The sequence below is a fragment of the Panthera leo genome, chromosome E2 (assembly GCF_018350215.1).
Source record: "Panthera leo isolate Ple1 chromosome E2, P.leo_Ple1_pat1.1, whole genome shotgun sequence".
Lineage (NCBI taxonomy): Eukaryota > Metazoa > Chordata > Mammalia > Carnivora > Felidae > Panthera > Panthera leo.
In genome coordinates, this window is record NC_056693.1 from 16,946,469 (window position 1) to 16,959,902 (window position 13,434).

The window sequence follows — 13,434 nt, forward strand, 5'->3', positions numbered from 1 at the left end:
GAGTGTGGCTTTTCATTCTGGCCAATCAGTTCTCAAGGATTCCTTTCTCTTGAGAGACTAATAAGATACGCTTTATTTTTTTTTTAATGTTTTTAAATATTATTTAGAGAGAGACCGTGTAAGTGGGGGAGCGGCAGAGAGAGGGAGAGAAAGAATCCCAAGCAGGCTCTGCACTGCCAGCGAGAGCCCGACATGGGGCTTAATCCCACGAACCCTGAGATCATGACCTGAGCTGATATTAAGAGTCCGACACTTAACTCACTGAGCCATCCAGGTGCCCTTAAACACTCTTTCTCTTCTGGATTAATCTGTTTCTTCCTTTCTCTGACTTTTCTTCTGAATTCTGTGAGAATTTGGTGAGTTTGTCTTCCCCTTTTCATCCTGGCCAGAACCCTCCTCAGATTCTCAGAGGAGAAACTACATCCTCCCTATCCATTCTTAGCACATTTTGGTAAGGAAGGAACTCCAGCTCCCCTTGCGTTACAACCCTGGACATCTGTCCATTTCTCCCTTCATTTCCTCCTCAGAGTGGTAGATTGTCCTTTCTCTGTATTAATGAGAAGCTATGCACTGTTAAAAAGAGTAGAGTCTTATCCTGTTTTTGCACTTTACTAGCTTTGTGACCATGGGCTTCCTCATAACATCCTGTATATAAAGTGGTCATTATATAAGGTTTGGAGAATGTGATAGTAATGGAAATTCAACTGAATTTGCACTGAAACTGGCAACCTGGAGTTCTCCCAACTCCTACCTCCTGGTCCCAAATCCCATTGCTTCTGTTTCCTGTTTCTTGTTGTCATGCCTTATAACCTCACACCACTGTCTGCATCCCAGATCAGACTTTTGTGTAGGGGGAATAGTGCATTGTCCTCCTAATTGGACCACGTGGCTCTACTTTTACTCCTTGCCAGTAAAATAGTCCAGGCATGTCATTTCCTTTATTCAGTAAATCCCTATTGCTTTCAGGACAAAGCTATACTTTTATACATTTCATTACACATTTACTGTAAAGCACATTCTATGTTTATTGGAGCACCAATCCTAGTATTGGAGAAGGCGGTTTAATCTTGGCAGGGATGATCTGTCATCTAAGACCTTTCTGTCGTGGGCCCTTTGGATTTCTCCAGTATCACTTCTGTCTACCCCTTTCCCAGAATACCTCACCAGTTATCCCAGTGAACTGTCTTCTCTTCAGACATACAGGCTATATTCCTTTCTCTACAGCTTACCCTGTTCACTCTACTTGGAATGCTGTTCAGGGGTGCCTGGGTGACTCAGTTGTTAAGTGTCCAACTCTTGATTTTGGCTCCAGTCATATCTCACAGTCATGAGCTCAAGCTGCACTTTGGGCTCTGCAGCTGGGAGTGGAGCCTGCTTAAGATGCTTAAGATTCTCCCTACCCCCACCTCCCCTGCTCACTTGTTCACTCTTTCTCTTGCTCTCTCCTCGAGAAAAAAAGAAAAGAAAAGGAATGCTGTTCAGTTTGTTTTTGCTTGTTGGAATCCTCTGTTTCCACCACCACCCCCGCCCCGCCCGGGCCCCAATTAATCTTCTATATGTTACATGAAACTTTCACATACCCTTTAACCTAAGTAAGTCACTATTTCATTTTCCATAGCAAGATTCATCTACTTGTAATTAGATGTAATTTATCCTGCTTAGAACCCCCTCAGCTATGAGAACAAGTCAAAATGTCTCATGATCTGATCCTTCTTAACTTCGTTAGTCTGTTCCCTTTGTCACTCGACTCTAGCTATTCCCATAATGCACAGTGCTATCTCTTGCCTCTATGGCACAAGAAACACAAGAGGGGACATATCCCATACCACCACTTTCTCTGGATTCTGTGAAGCCTGCTTCAGTCTCTTGATTATGCTTGGTAACTGAGTGACTGTGCTGACATTCCCCTATGCTGCGTCTGTTGTAGTTCTTTCCATACTGTATTGTAATTGACATTTTAAAACTGATTTTATTAAATATTGAGTGTAGAAATTGTATAATGTATGACAAATATCTGAACACCCATATTTAAAAAGTAGAATGTTAATTATTAAAAACCCCCATGAGTCATCCCAGTCCAGTCTCTATAGGTAACTTCTGAATTTTGTTTTTCATTCCCTTACTTTTCTTTACAATTAAACATATGTGTTTGTTTTTATTTTAAATTTGATATAAATAAAATTATACAGTTTGGAATCTTATGTGATTTCATTACCTGTCTCTTAGTGTATATTCAGGAGATTCATTTATGTTGTGAATTTACTGTGTAGCCATCCATTGTATAAATACATTTTTTTCTTTTATATTACAAACATTACTCCTGTGAACGTTTTTGAACTTGTCTCTTGTGTCATGTGCAAGAATTTCTCTGGGCATATAACTAAGAGTAGAACTCTTAGTAGACCCTTCTCAATTGTTTTTCAGTGTTTATACCTGTTTTTAAACCCTGTTACCTCATATTCTCACCACTACTTGATATTGTTAGACTTTTAAGTTTTTACCTATTTGGTGGGTATGAATTGATACATTATTCTGATTTTAAACTTGCATATTTGGGCACTAAATAAGGTTGAACCCCCTCCCCCCTGCCCCCGGCCCTTTTATGGTTTCTCTTTTCTGAAGTTTTATTTTGCGTCGTTTTCTAATGCTTCCATTCAGTTTTGTGTTTCCAGTTTTTTGTTCCTTTTGGTGCATTGTAGGTTATTTCTTAAATATTGTAGATTGACATTGTCATCCCTTGTCAGTTATGTGTGCTATACATACTTTCAATATGTGGCTTCTAACATTAAGTGGCAGTAGAAATTCTCAATTGTAATGCCATCATATTTAACACTGTTTTCCTTTCGTTTACTAACTTATTTATGTCTTGTTTATGAAATCTCTTTTCCTTGGGGCGCCTGGGTGGCTCAGTTGGTTAAGCGTCCGACTTCAGCTAAGGTCATGATCTCACGGTTCATGAGTTTGAGCCCCACATAGGGCTCTGTGTTGACATCTCAGAGCCTGGAGCCAGTTTCAGATTCTGTGTCTCCCTCTCTCTCTGTCCCTCTGCCACTTGCTCTCTTGTCTCTCTTTCAAAAATAAACATTAAAAAATTAACAAAAAAAGAAAGAAATCTCTTTTCTTCTGTGAGTAAAGGTACTCTCCCATGTTTTCTATGAATGATATTGTTTTGCCTTTTGTGTTTCAGTCTTTAATTCAATTGGGATTGATTTTAGGATATGGTATATGGTAGGGGTCCAGTTTCACTTTTTCCATTTGGATAACTAACATCCCAACATCATTTATTTGAAAGGCCATCACAGAGGATTAGGCAAACTGCACAGTCTCAGGGAACAGGCCCTACAAGGTTGCCCTCACTTCAGACCTTAGCTCTAAGGTTGAGAGTCCCTAGGACCACCCTCATTTCAGACCAGCTGGCTGTAAATTCAGGGTTTCTCACAACCATCCTCAGGTTCAATAATTCACTAGAAAGATTCCTAGAACTCCCTGAAAGTTACCATATTCATAGGCACATTTATTACAGGGAAAGAATACGTTAAAATCAGCCCAAGGGATAAGATGAATGGGTAGAATCTGGGAGGGTTCCAGACTTGAAGTTTACCTTCCCAGTATCAGTATGTGGCAATATGCAGAGTATGGCCAAGCAGGAAAGTTCACCCAAGCTTCAGTATCCAGAGTTTTTATTTGCCTAGAGATTGAGCTAATACCACATGGCCCAAGCTCTGAATACATGGTTGGTCTTTAAGGCATGGCCAGCCCCACCCTGAGCCATCTCATCAGCATAATCTTACACTGTGGTCTAAGGGGCCCACCATAAATAACAAAGACACCCTTGTCACTTGGCAAATTCCAAGTGTTTAGAAGTTATATCCCATGAGCCAAAGGCAACACCTCTCTTTGGAGGCCAAATTTCTTTCTTTCTTTTTAAATTTTATTTATTTATTTATTTATTTATTTATTTATTTATTTATTTGAGAGAGAACTCATGCACAAGTGGGGGAAAGGTAGAGAGAAAGGGAGTGTAGAGCTGATAGGGGACCACATCTAACCACTGATCATGAGGAGATCATGACCTGAGCCAAAATCAAGGGTCACATGCTGCTTAACTGACTGAACTACTCGGGTGCCCCTGGAGGCCAAATTTACTATAGTCATCCTTTCCCCTCTGTACTTCATTGGCAGTTCTGTCAAAATTGAGTTTCCATGTATATGAATTGGCTGTTCTGTCCTTTCTGGCCCACTGCTCTGTTTGTCTTTCCCTAGTGTTTTCTTTCTCTGCACCAAAACCATATTGTCTTAATTAAGACAGCTTTATAGTAATGTTTGATATTTATTAAGTCATGTTCCTCTACAATAGTTTTGTTTGCTGGGAGTCTAAGCGATTTTTTGGCCTTTGGCTTCTTCATATAAATTTTAGAATTGGCTGATTAAGTTTTATAGAAATCCAGTTGTGATAGGGGTACCTTGATAACTCAGTTGGTTAAGTGTCCGACTCTTGGTTTTGGCTCAGGTCATGATCTCACAGTTCATGAGTTCGAGCCCTGGATTGGGCTCCGTACTGCCAGTACAGAGCCTGTTTGGGATTCTCTCTCTCCTTCTCTCTCTGCCCCACCCCTCTCACTCAAAATAAATAAATAAACCTAAAAAAAAAATTCCAGTTGGGATATCAATTTGTACTGCATTGACTCTGATCAGTTTGGGGAAGATTGCTGTTTAACTTTTTTTAATGTTTTTGTTTTGAGGGAGAAAGAGAGAAACAGTGTGAGTGGCGGAGGGCCAGAGAGAGAGAGGGAGATACAGAATCCAAAGCAGGCTCCAGGCTTTGAGCTGACAGCACAGAGCCCGACACAGGGCTGGAACCCACGAGCTATGAGATCATGACCTGAGCTGAAGTTGGAAGCTTAACTGACTGAGCCACCCAAATGCCCCTAGTTTTGTTTAGTGGTTAACTTAGAAATTTTGGGCACATATTGGGGTGCCTGGGTGACTTAGGAAATCATCTGACATAAAGATGTTCTTTAGTTGTTTTTTTTTTTTTTTTTTTAACTTTTTCCCTAAAGTTTTTTATTTAGAGAACGAGCATGCGTATGTGGGCGAGGGGCAGAGAAAGAGGCAGAGAATCCCAAGCAGGGCTCAATCTCACAAATTGTGAGATCATGGCCTGAGCTGCAGATTAAGAATTGGACACTTATGCAACTGAGCCACCCAGACGCCCCTTATTTTTTAAATTTTAAGTAGGCCCACACCCAACATGGGTCTTGAACTCAGGGCCCTGAGATCAAGAGTCAACAAGCTCTACCAACTAAGCCAGTCAGGTACCACAAGATGTTCTTTAGACACTGGTAAGTTAAGATATGTTAAAATTTATTATTTTTTAATTTCTTTTTTATTTTTTTATTAAAAAAATTTTTTTAATGTTCATTTGAGAGAGACAGAGAACAAGCAGGGGAGGGGCAGAGAGAGAGGGAGACACAGAATCCAAAGCAGGCTCCAGGCTCTGAGCTGTCAGCACAGAGCCCGACACGGGGCTGCAACCCACGAGCTGTGAGATCATGACCTGAGCTGAAGTCGGGATCTTAACCTACTGAGTCACCCAGGCGCCCCTAGTTTTCTTTAGTGATTACCATAGAAATTTTAACATATTGGGGTGCTTGGGTGGCTTAGTTGGTTAAGCATCTGACATAAAGATGCTGAATAGTATAAGGAACTAGGCTCTTCCAACTGATTAAATTATTTATATTGTCAAATGTTTTAATTCTATCCCCCCTTTTTTAAATTTTTTATTTTTTTTGAGTGAGCAAGCATGCAAGGGAGAAGGGTAGAGGGAGGGAGAGGGAGAGAGAAAGAATCCTAAGCAGCTCAGTGTGGAGCAGGACATAGGGCTTGATCCCATGATGCTGGGATCATGACCTGAGCCGAAATCAAGAGTCAAATGCTCAACCGACTGAACCACCCAGGCGCCCCTACCCTTTGTTTAACCCCTACAACGTTTTTCTTATTTTCTATATTTGAATGTTAGTTTAGGTTGTCCACATGTTTGCCACTTTGTTCACTGTTTTTATGTCTTAAAACTTCTACCTTGGAATCACTTTCCTTCAGATGGAAGTACATATTTTAATGAATTTCTGGAAGGTTTGGTTTTTGGTTTTTTGAAAATGTTTTGATTTGCTCCCATTGTGAAAGATAATTTTCTTTCAGGTGAGATAGTCTGCTGTCTTCTGGTTTATATTGTTGCTATTGAATAATCATTTGGTAATAAGACTGCTGTTCTTGGTAGATAATCTTTTATCTCAAATTGTTTCTTACATATTCTCTTTGTTTTTAATGCTCTGCAGTTTTGATATAATTGTCTGGGGTTTCTTTTTATTCTCCTTGAGACTCTTTGGGCTTCTGAATAATGCTTGCATTTGCCGGTTTTGAAAATTTCTTAGCCTTAAGAAATTTGTTGTTGTTGTTTTAAGTAAGCTCTATGCCCAACGTGAGGCTTGAATTTACAACCCCGAGATCAAGGGTTGCATTCTCTACCAACTAAGCCACCCAGGTGCCCCCTTTAGGTCTTCAATTACTGCCTTTTCTCAGTACTTTCTACTTTTTCCTTCTACAACTCTGGTTAGATACCTATTAAACCTCTCACTTATCTTCTTGGCATATCTTATACTTTCCCACGTTGTCTTTCTTGATAGCATTCTCCACAATCTCTTTTCATATCTTTTAGTCCAGTAATTTTCTTTTCAGAGATATTTATTCTAGCCATAATATGACTTAATTTTAAATATTAGGGTTTTTTTTTGTTCCAGAAGTACTTTTTCCTTTTAAATCTACCTGTCATTTTGTGGTTTTGTTTCTCACTATCTTACCTCCTTTCTGTAATATACCTGTCATCTATGTAATATATGAATCTTTGCAGGTGTGATATTTTCCCCCTAACATTTTTATGTTTGTAATGGAAATTTACAACAATTGCATGACTGATTTTCCTGACTCTCTGATCCTGGAAATAGCCCTCTTTACATGTTTTCTTTTTATTTAGTTTTGTATTTAGGTGAAATTCACATAACATACAATTATCCATTTTATAGTATACAGTTTAGTGGTACTTAGTGTATTCACAGTGTTATGCTGTTTTATTATTTTTGACATTTGGGTCATTTTCCTTGGAATTCTACTTAGGGATTCTGAAGGCCTGGTTGAAGATTGTTCTCTAGGCCAGGTCTGTGTTTGCTTCTGCCAAGAGCACTGCCAAACCAAAGCCACCTTAAAGTAGGTTTATAGATGGTATGTTTTATAGAGTCACCTTAGTAATGTGCATGTGAGCCACACAGCTGTGGGAAGGCTGACTTGTGGTTATAGTTCCTCGGGAAAATGTTTTTTCTTTTCTTTTCTCTTCTTTTCTTTTCTTTTCTTTTCTTTCCTTTCCTTTCCTTTTCTTCTGTTTTCTTTTCTTTTCTCTTTTCTTTTCTTTTCTTTTCTTTTCTTTCTTTTCCTTTCTTTTCTATGTCAGGATCCAAGTCAGGCCATTTTCTTTGCAGTACTCAAGAATGGGAGTGTTGCTTCTACTTTTTCTTATTTTGAGGGCATGGTCCTAGAGTTCCCAGGACTTTGCAGTGCAGAACCTTTTAGACTTCCATCTTGACCAGCGATAGGCTTGGTCTCGTCTCCCCGCATTCTTTGAGTGTCAAAGCTCATGGTCATCTGGGCTCAGCAGAGGTTCTCTGGTAAAATAAGTGTCAGTGGCTCAGCACACTCCTCTTGGTTCCCAGTTTGACTTGATTTTAGCTTCTGAAGATTACTTTCCTTCTTTACCAGATCATCACTGCATCCCAAAATGTTTTCAATATTCAGAACATTATTTTTCACCTGGTAATTTGATCATGATAACCAGTCTTCCACAGAGCTTGATGTCCTGTGATTGTCTCCTTTTTTCTGTTTTTCCTCCCTGATTCTGAGCTTTTTAAAGGCAGGTGCTGGGTCTAAATCATCATGTCCCCAAGTGCTCCCACTGAGCCAGAGTCATGGAGGATTTTGACATTTTTGGATAATGGAGTCTTGTTTATAGAACTGCTGCTTTCCTCCCTTTCCCTTCTACCTCTGATTTCCCTTCACAGAGTGTTGTGCTTTGTAGTGACAAACAGAGCAGACTAAGCATTTTCTGCTCCCCAGAGTGGAGAGCCCAGTTCAGGATTTTTTTTAAAGGATCTTCAGAAATCCCTGGCTGCATCTGTAACAGTCAGAAGTGGAAGACCATCAGTTTCAGAGTTGGAGAAATCTAAATCTAGATTCAAAAGCCAGCGATGCTACCACTAACTGCAAATTTGAGTAAATGACCTTACTTCTCTGAGCTAAAGTTTCCTTTGAATTAGGATTTGTGGGCCTCTCGTAAGGATTCATACATATAAGCACCATAAACTTAAAGTGCTTAATATGCAGTAATTGTACTTGAGATGATGGGAACACTATCAGCAATAAGGCTAGGGGTAGCAGTGAGAAAGGGTAATGTCAGGCAGGAACACCATGGTGATCTTGGTTGGGAACCAGAATGTGTTGGCCACAAAGATTCTGAGAATTGTGGTTTCTTGTAAAGCCATTGCAACTTGCATCCAGGTGGTTGAGCTCTGCCAAGACTACTAAGGACCTGCTGATCCTGGTGGGTTGTCTGACTCAGTATTGGTGATTCTGGGCAAGGTCTTTGTGAAAAGAAGTTTCAGTTGGGGTTCTAAGAGCCCTAGTTCTGGGATGTGGGAACAAAGCTAAAGAGGTACCTAATACACTGAGCCTGTTAGGCCAGGGAGAGGCTGGAGATTTCTGTTGCAGAAACTGTTATCCAGGGTTGGGACTGTCCAAGTATTCAGTGCTCCTGGGCCTGGGGGCTCCATCCTGTCTTTGGGATGCACCCATGATTGAGGAGCTCAGTGTCTTCCAGGTTGTAGAACAAAGATCTGCCTGGGGCATGTCAGAACAGGCCCTTCTGAGTTCATATCTGCTGGGAAAGCTGTTTCCTCTAAACACATTATGTACAGTTGGATTCTCTGGGGTTCTGGAAGGCAAGGTTTTGTTATTCTTCCTCAAATCAAGAAAGGCAGACTTTGTATGTGTGTGTGAGAGAGAGAGAGAAAGAGAGAAGAGCTGTCACTAGCAGGAAGATTAGAACAGGAGAGGGGAGGAAAATTTATTCTCTGTCTTTGAGGACTCTGAAGTCAGTCCCGTGACTCAAGACCGCTTTTGCTTCTTCCTCCGTTGCCTTCTTAAGTTATGCATTTCTGTAGGATCAACCTGAGAAATAAATGATCTGTTTTTACAACCCTAAAGCTATTATTTATGTGAATTGCTGTTTCTCCCCTCCTTCATTGAATGCATTTTCATTTTAAAAGATTTGAGCAGTGGATTTCTTTTTCCTGAAACTTAGTGCTTTCCTGAGCCCCTCCAAAGAACTTACTTGTTATCCATTCCAGTGAGTGATGCTACCAAAGGCTGCTGTCCCATAAGTGTTCCTCTGTTTTACAGGTGTTTCAATATTCATTCAGCAAACCACTTAGCATTCCTTATGTGCATATCCTTTCACCAGGAATACTGATGGAGTAGAAATCCTTGCTGAAAATATTATACCTTCCTTGTTAAAGTGGGCTTTTCATGAAGTGGTTAAGTAGGAACCCATGTTGCAAACTCGATTTTCTAATTAGACAAGAAGGTAATTGATGTTGATTTGTTACAGTATTTTCCCAAATCTGTAACTCTCTGAGATTTAATTTTAAGACTGGGGTTATGATAGAGATATGATAGATTGAGTGTATGGAGTTACGTGATATTCCAAGAAGTCTGTGCCATGTAGACACCAATAAGTCAGTCCATTTTGAACTTACGTAGCGTATGCTTATCTTGGGTTGTTTCATTCTGAGTCTGGATCTTCCTCCATTAGTTCTGGCAGATCAGGAACAAGGAAAGTATAGGAACAGTACAACCAGATGTATAAATTATTGAGAAGTAAAGACTCATACTGCAAAAGAACTTTAGAGAACTTATGCAGCCTAGTACCCCAGAGTGAGAACATTGAATGTATAAGATGGGTTGTCATATAGCCAGTAAAAATGATGTCTATTTTAGAATTTTTCATGACATGGAAAAGTGATTAGGTTTTAATATTCTGGCATTTTTATGAACGTGAGTTTTTAAGAAATTATTAAATCACCAAGTTATATTCAAATCCTACTTTCAGAAATATACATTTTTAAAATTTTATTTATTTTGAGAGAGTGCAGGGGAGGGGCAGAGAAAGAGGGAGAGAAAGAATCCCAAGCAGGCTTCACGCTGTCAGTGCAGAGCCCCACGTGGGACTGGAACTCACGAATCATGAGATCATGACCTGAGCCAAAATCAAGAGTCGGACACTTAACTGACCTAAATTGAGTGCTTAACCAGGTGCTCCAGGAAATAGAAATTTTATAAAATATTTTTGAATGATTCAGACTTTTAAGAAGTATTTCTTTATTGGGAGAAGGAGAATACTGGGGAAGGAGATAGTCACAAGTGTCGTGTGGTGAACACAGTGTGCCGTGTATTTGTATGTGTATATAGTTTAATTGGGAAACACCAGTCATATGAACTTTGGTTATTCCCAAACCTGGGGAGATAATGGAAGGAGATAGTGTCAAGAGGTTACTTATGTAGTTACAGTCATGGTCAAGCATGATGTGTGCACCAAGAATGCTGTATGCTCTGATCACTCTTGTTTCCACACTGAACCACCTGTATTAAAGGGCCCAGCACAGCCTGTTACCTTACTAATGTTGTCACCTTACTAAATTTCTTTTTCCATTTTTTTAATTCCATTGTAAATATTTTGTCCATTATTTTCACAAATAGTGTATTTATCTGTGGTTTTAGGGCTTCAAGTTTAAAGATGTGGCCATTTACTTCTCTCAAAAGGAGTGGGAATGCTTGCACCCTTCTCAGAAGGGTTTGTACCGAGATGTAATGTTGGAGAATTATAACAACCTGATCTCACTGGGTAAGTTTTTGAGCCCCCTAAAATTCAGAATTGGACTTCTGGAATTTTATGTTCACTTAAGAATTTCTCATGAGTGCTTTTCACATTGCCTGGCTGAATTGATGCTTCTTGCTTCACAAGGAAAGGATTATCCCATATGAAGTTAGAAATTGGCTGCTCCGTTGGACAACTTTTATCTTTTTTGTACCTGTGACTTATACCCCTTTTGTTGACTCTTAACCTATTTACTCTTCCTTGAAAATCATGGACTGATTTTAATTCCGGTACACGCCTAACATAACTTTGTCGTCCCCCCACCCCGCCCCGCCCTTTTTTTTTTGAGCAGGACTTTCTGATTCTAAGCCAAATGTGATCTCCTTATTGGAGCAGGGGAAGGAGCCCTGGATGGTTAACAGTAAGGAAACAAAAGAATGGTGCCCAGGTGAGTAATAGTGACTCCTATTGGGAAGACTGTGGCAGGTGGTCACCTAGGGAGCCTATGAGAAGGCATCACATCTCAGTTATTAGTAGGAAAGCTCACTGAAAAGGCCTGAGATCTGGAGAAGGAAGGATGTTTCAGCACAAAGCCTCAAATTTTCACTCCAGTTATCACTGTTGCTACCCTTCCTCATATTTGCCTCTGATTAAAGTGTACTGTTCAGTGGTTTTTTAGTATATTCAGAGTTTGCATCTGTGACAACAGTCTAATTTTAGAACCTTTCATCACCCCAAAATGAAACCCCATACCCATAAGCAATCAATCCCCACACCCAGCCCTCACCCTTTATTTCTGTAAGGTTGGTTGTGATATCCCTCTTTTATTCCTGATATCAGTATTAGTCTTTCTTTTTTTCTAGCTAAAAGTTTGCCAGTTTTGTTGATCTTTTTCAAAGAACCAGCTTAAAGTTATGTTGATTTCCCTATTTTTCTTCTTTTGTTTTGTTCATTTCTATTCTAATCGTTATTATTATCTTCCTTCTGGTATCTTTGGGTTTACTTGACTCTGTCTAGTTCCAAAATCTGATTTGAGATATTTCTTGTTTTTTGTTTTTTTAATATAGGCATATAAGCTGCAAATTTCCCTTTAGGATCTGTTTTAACTGTATCCCATAAGTTTTGGTATATTAAGTTTTCCTTTCACCCAACTTGAAAGTATTTTCTAATTTCTCTTGTGATTTCTTCTTTGACCCTTTGGTTATTTAAAAGTGTGTTTTCTGTTTCCTTGTTGATCTTCTGGCTAGTTGAGCTATCCATTATTGAAAGTAGAGCACTGAAGTCCTCAATTTGTTGAATTGTCTGTTTTTTTCTTCAGTTCTGTTTTTGCTTCATGTATTTTGGGCCTCTGTTATTAGACATACATACTTATAACTGTTACCATTTCTTTTTAGCTTTTTATTTCAAAATAATTTAAGACTCAGAAGGAATTACAAAAATACCACAGAGAGTTCCCTTGTACCCTTCACCCAGCTTTCCCTAATGATAACATCTTACCTAATCTTAGTACACTGTCAAAACCAGGAAATTGATGTTGGCACAATAGTAGTAACAAAACTATAGATAGACCTAATTCAGAATTCACTGATGTTCACATATACTCATTTTTTAATTTTAAGTTTTATTATTCTTTTAGGTTACTGTGATTTTATGATGTGTATATTTATATAACCACTACCACAATTGGGATACAGAAACCTCAGCATTTTAAATATTTTTAAAAACATTTTTTAATGTTTATTTATTTTTGAGAGAGAGAGAGAGAGAGACAGCATGAGCGGGGGAGGGGCAGAGAGAGAGAGGGAGACACAGAATCTGAAACAGGCTCCAGGCTCTGAGCTGTGAGCACAGAACCCAACATGGGGCTCGAACTCAGGAACGAAGAGATCATGACCTAGGCTGAAGTCAGATGCTCAACCAACTGAGCCACCCAGGCACCCCTATATATTTTTTATAAAACATTTTGAAGCAATGCTATAATGTTTAGGTGAAAAAAGCATGGTACCTAACTTTTAGAGTCAGTGCTATTTCGGTTGTATAAAAAGGATTCCAGAAAACAATGGAAGGAACTAAAAGATAACAATGAATAACCTAGGAAGTAGCTAGGGTTAGGAAGGATGCTAGGCCTGCTGGAATTATTCTCACAGGGCATGAGAATGACCTTGTAGGGCAAAATAAGGGATTGTCTTATTAATAGGCCCCTTCTGGAAATAGTGTGTTTGGTAGAGAGGGGCCAAGTGTGATTATAGTTTAACACTTGGGGCTCTTTCTGGGCATTTCCTTGAATCATAAACCTTGAATTAATGGGCAGTGTTCAGACAAGGAAGAGCCAGTCTTACCAGGAGCCTGGACTTAAGGGCTGATTTAAATTCTTAATCACTGATAACGCTGTAAGTTTTCTTTTTTAGAAACTTGGCCTGTGCAATGGCCAGAGAAATGAATGTCTTTTTAGGGGAGAT

The 13,434-nt window shown here is 39.4% G+C and overlaps 1 protein-coding gene across 1 annotated transcript in view; it reads left to right on the forward strand.

The window, feature by feature from the left end:
• The window catches only part of LOC122207717, an 84,971-nt gene that overhangs the window by 65,061 nt on the left and 6,476 nt on the right, over positions 1–13,434 (forward strand). The window contains exons 12-13 of the mRNA XM_042917903.1: positions 10,879–11,002; positions 11,328–11,423. Coding sequence (XP_042773837.1) covers positions 10,879–11,002; positions 11,328–11,423 — 220 coding nt within the window. The remainder of the gene's footprint in view (positions 1–10,878; positions 11,003–11,327; positions 11,424–13,434) is intronic.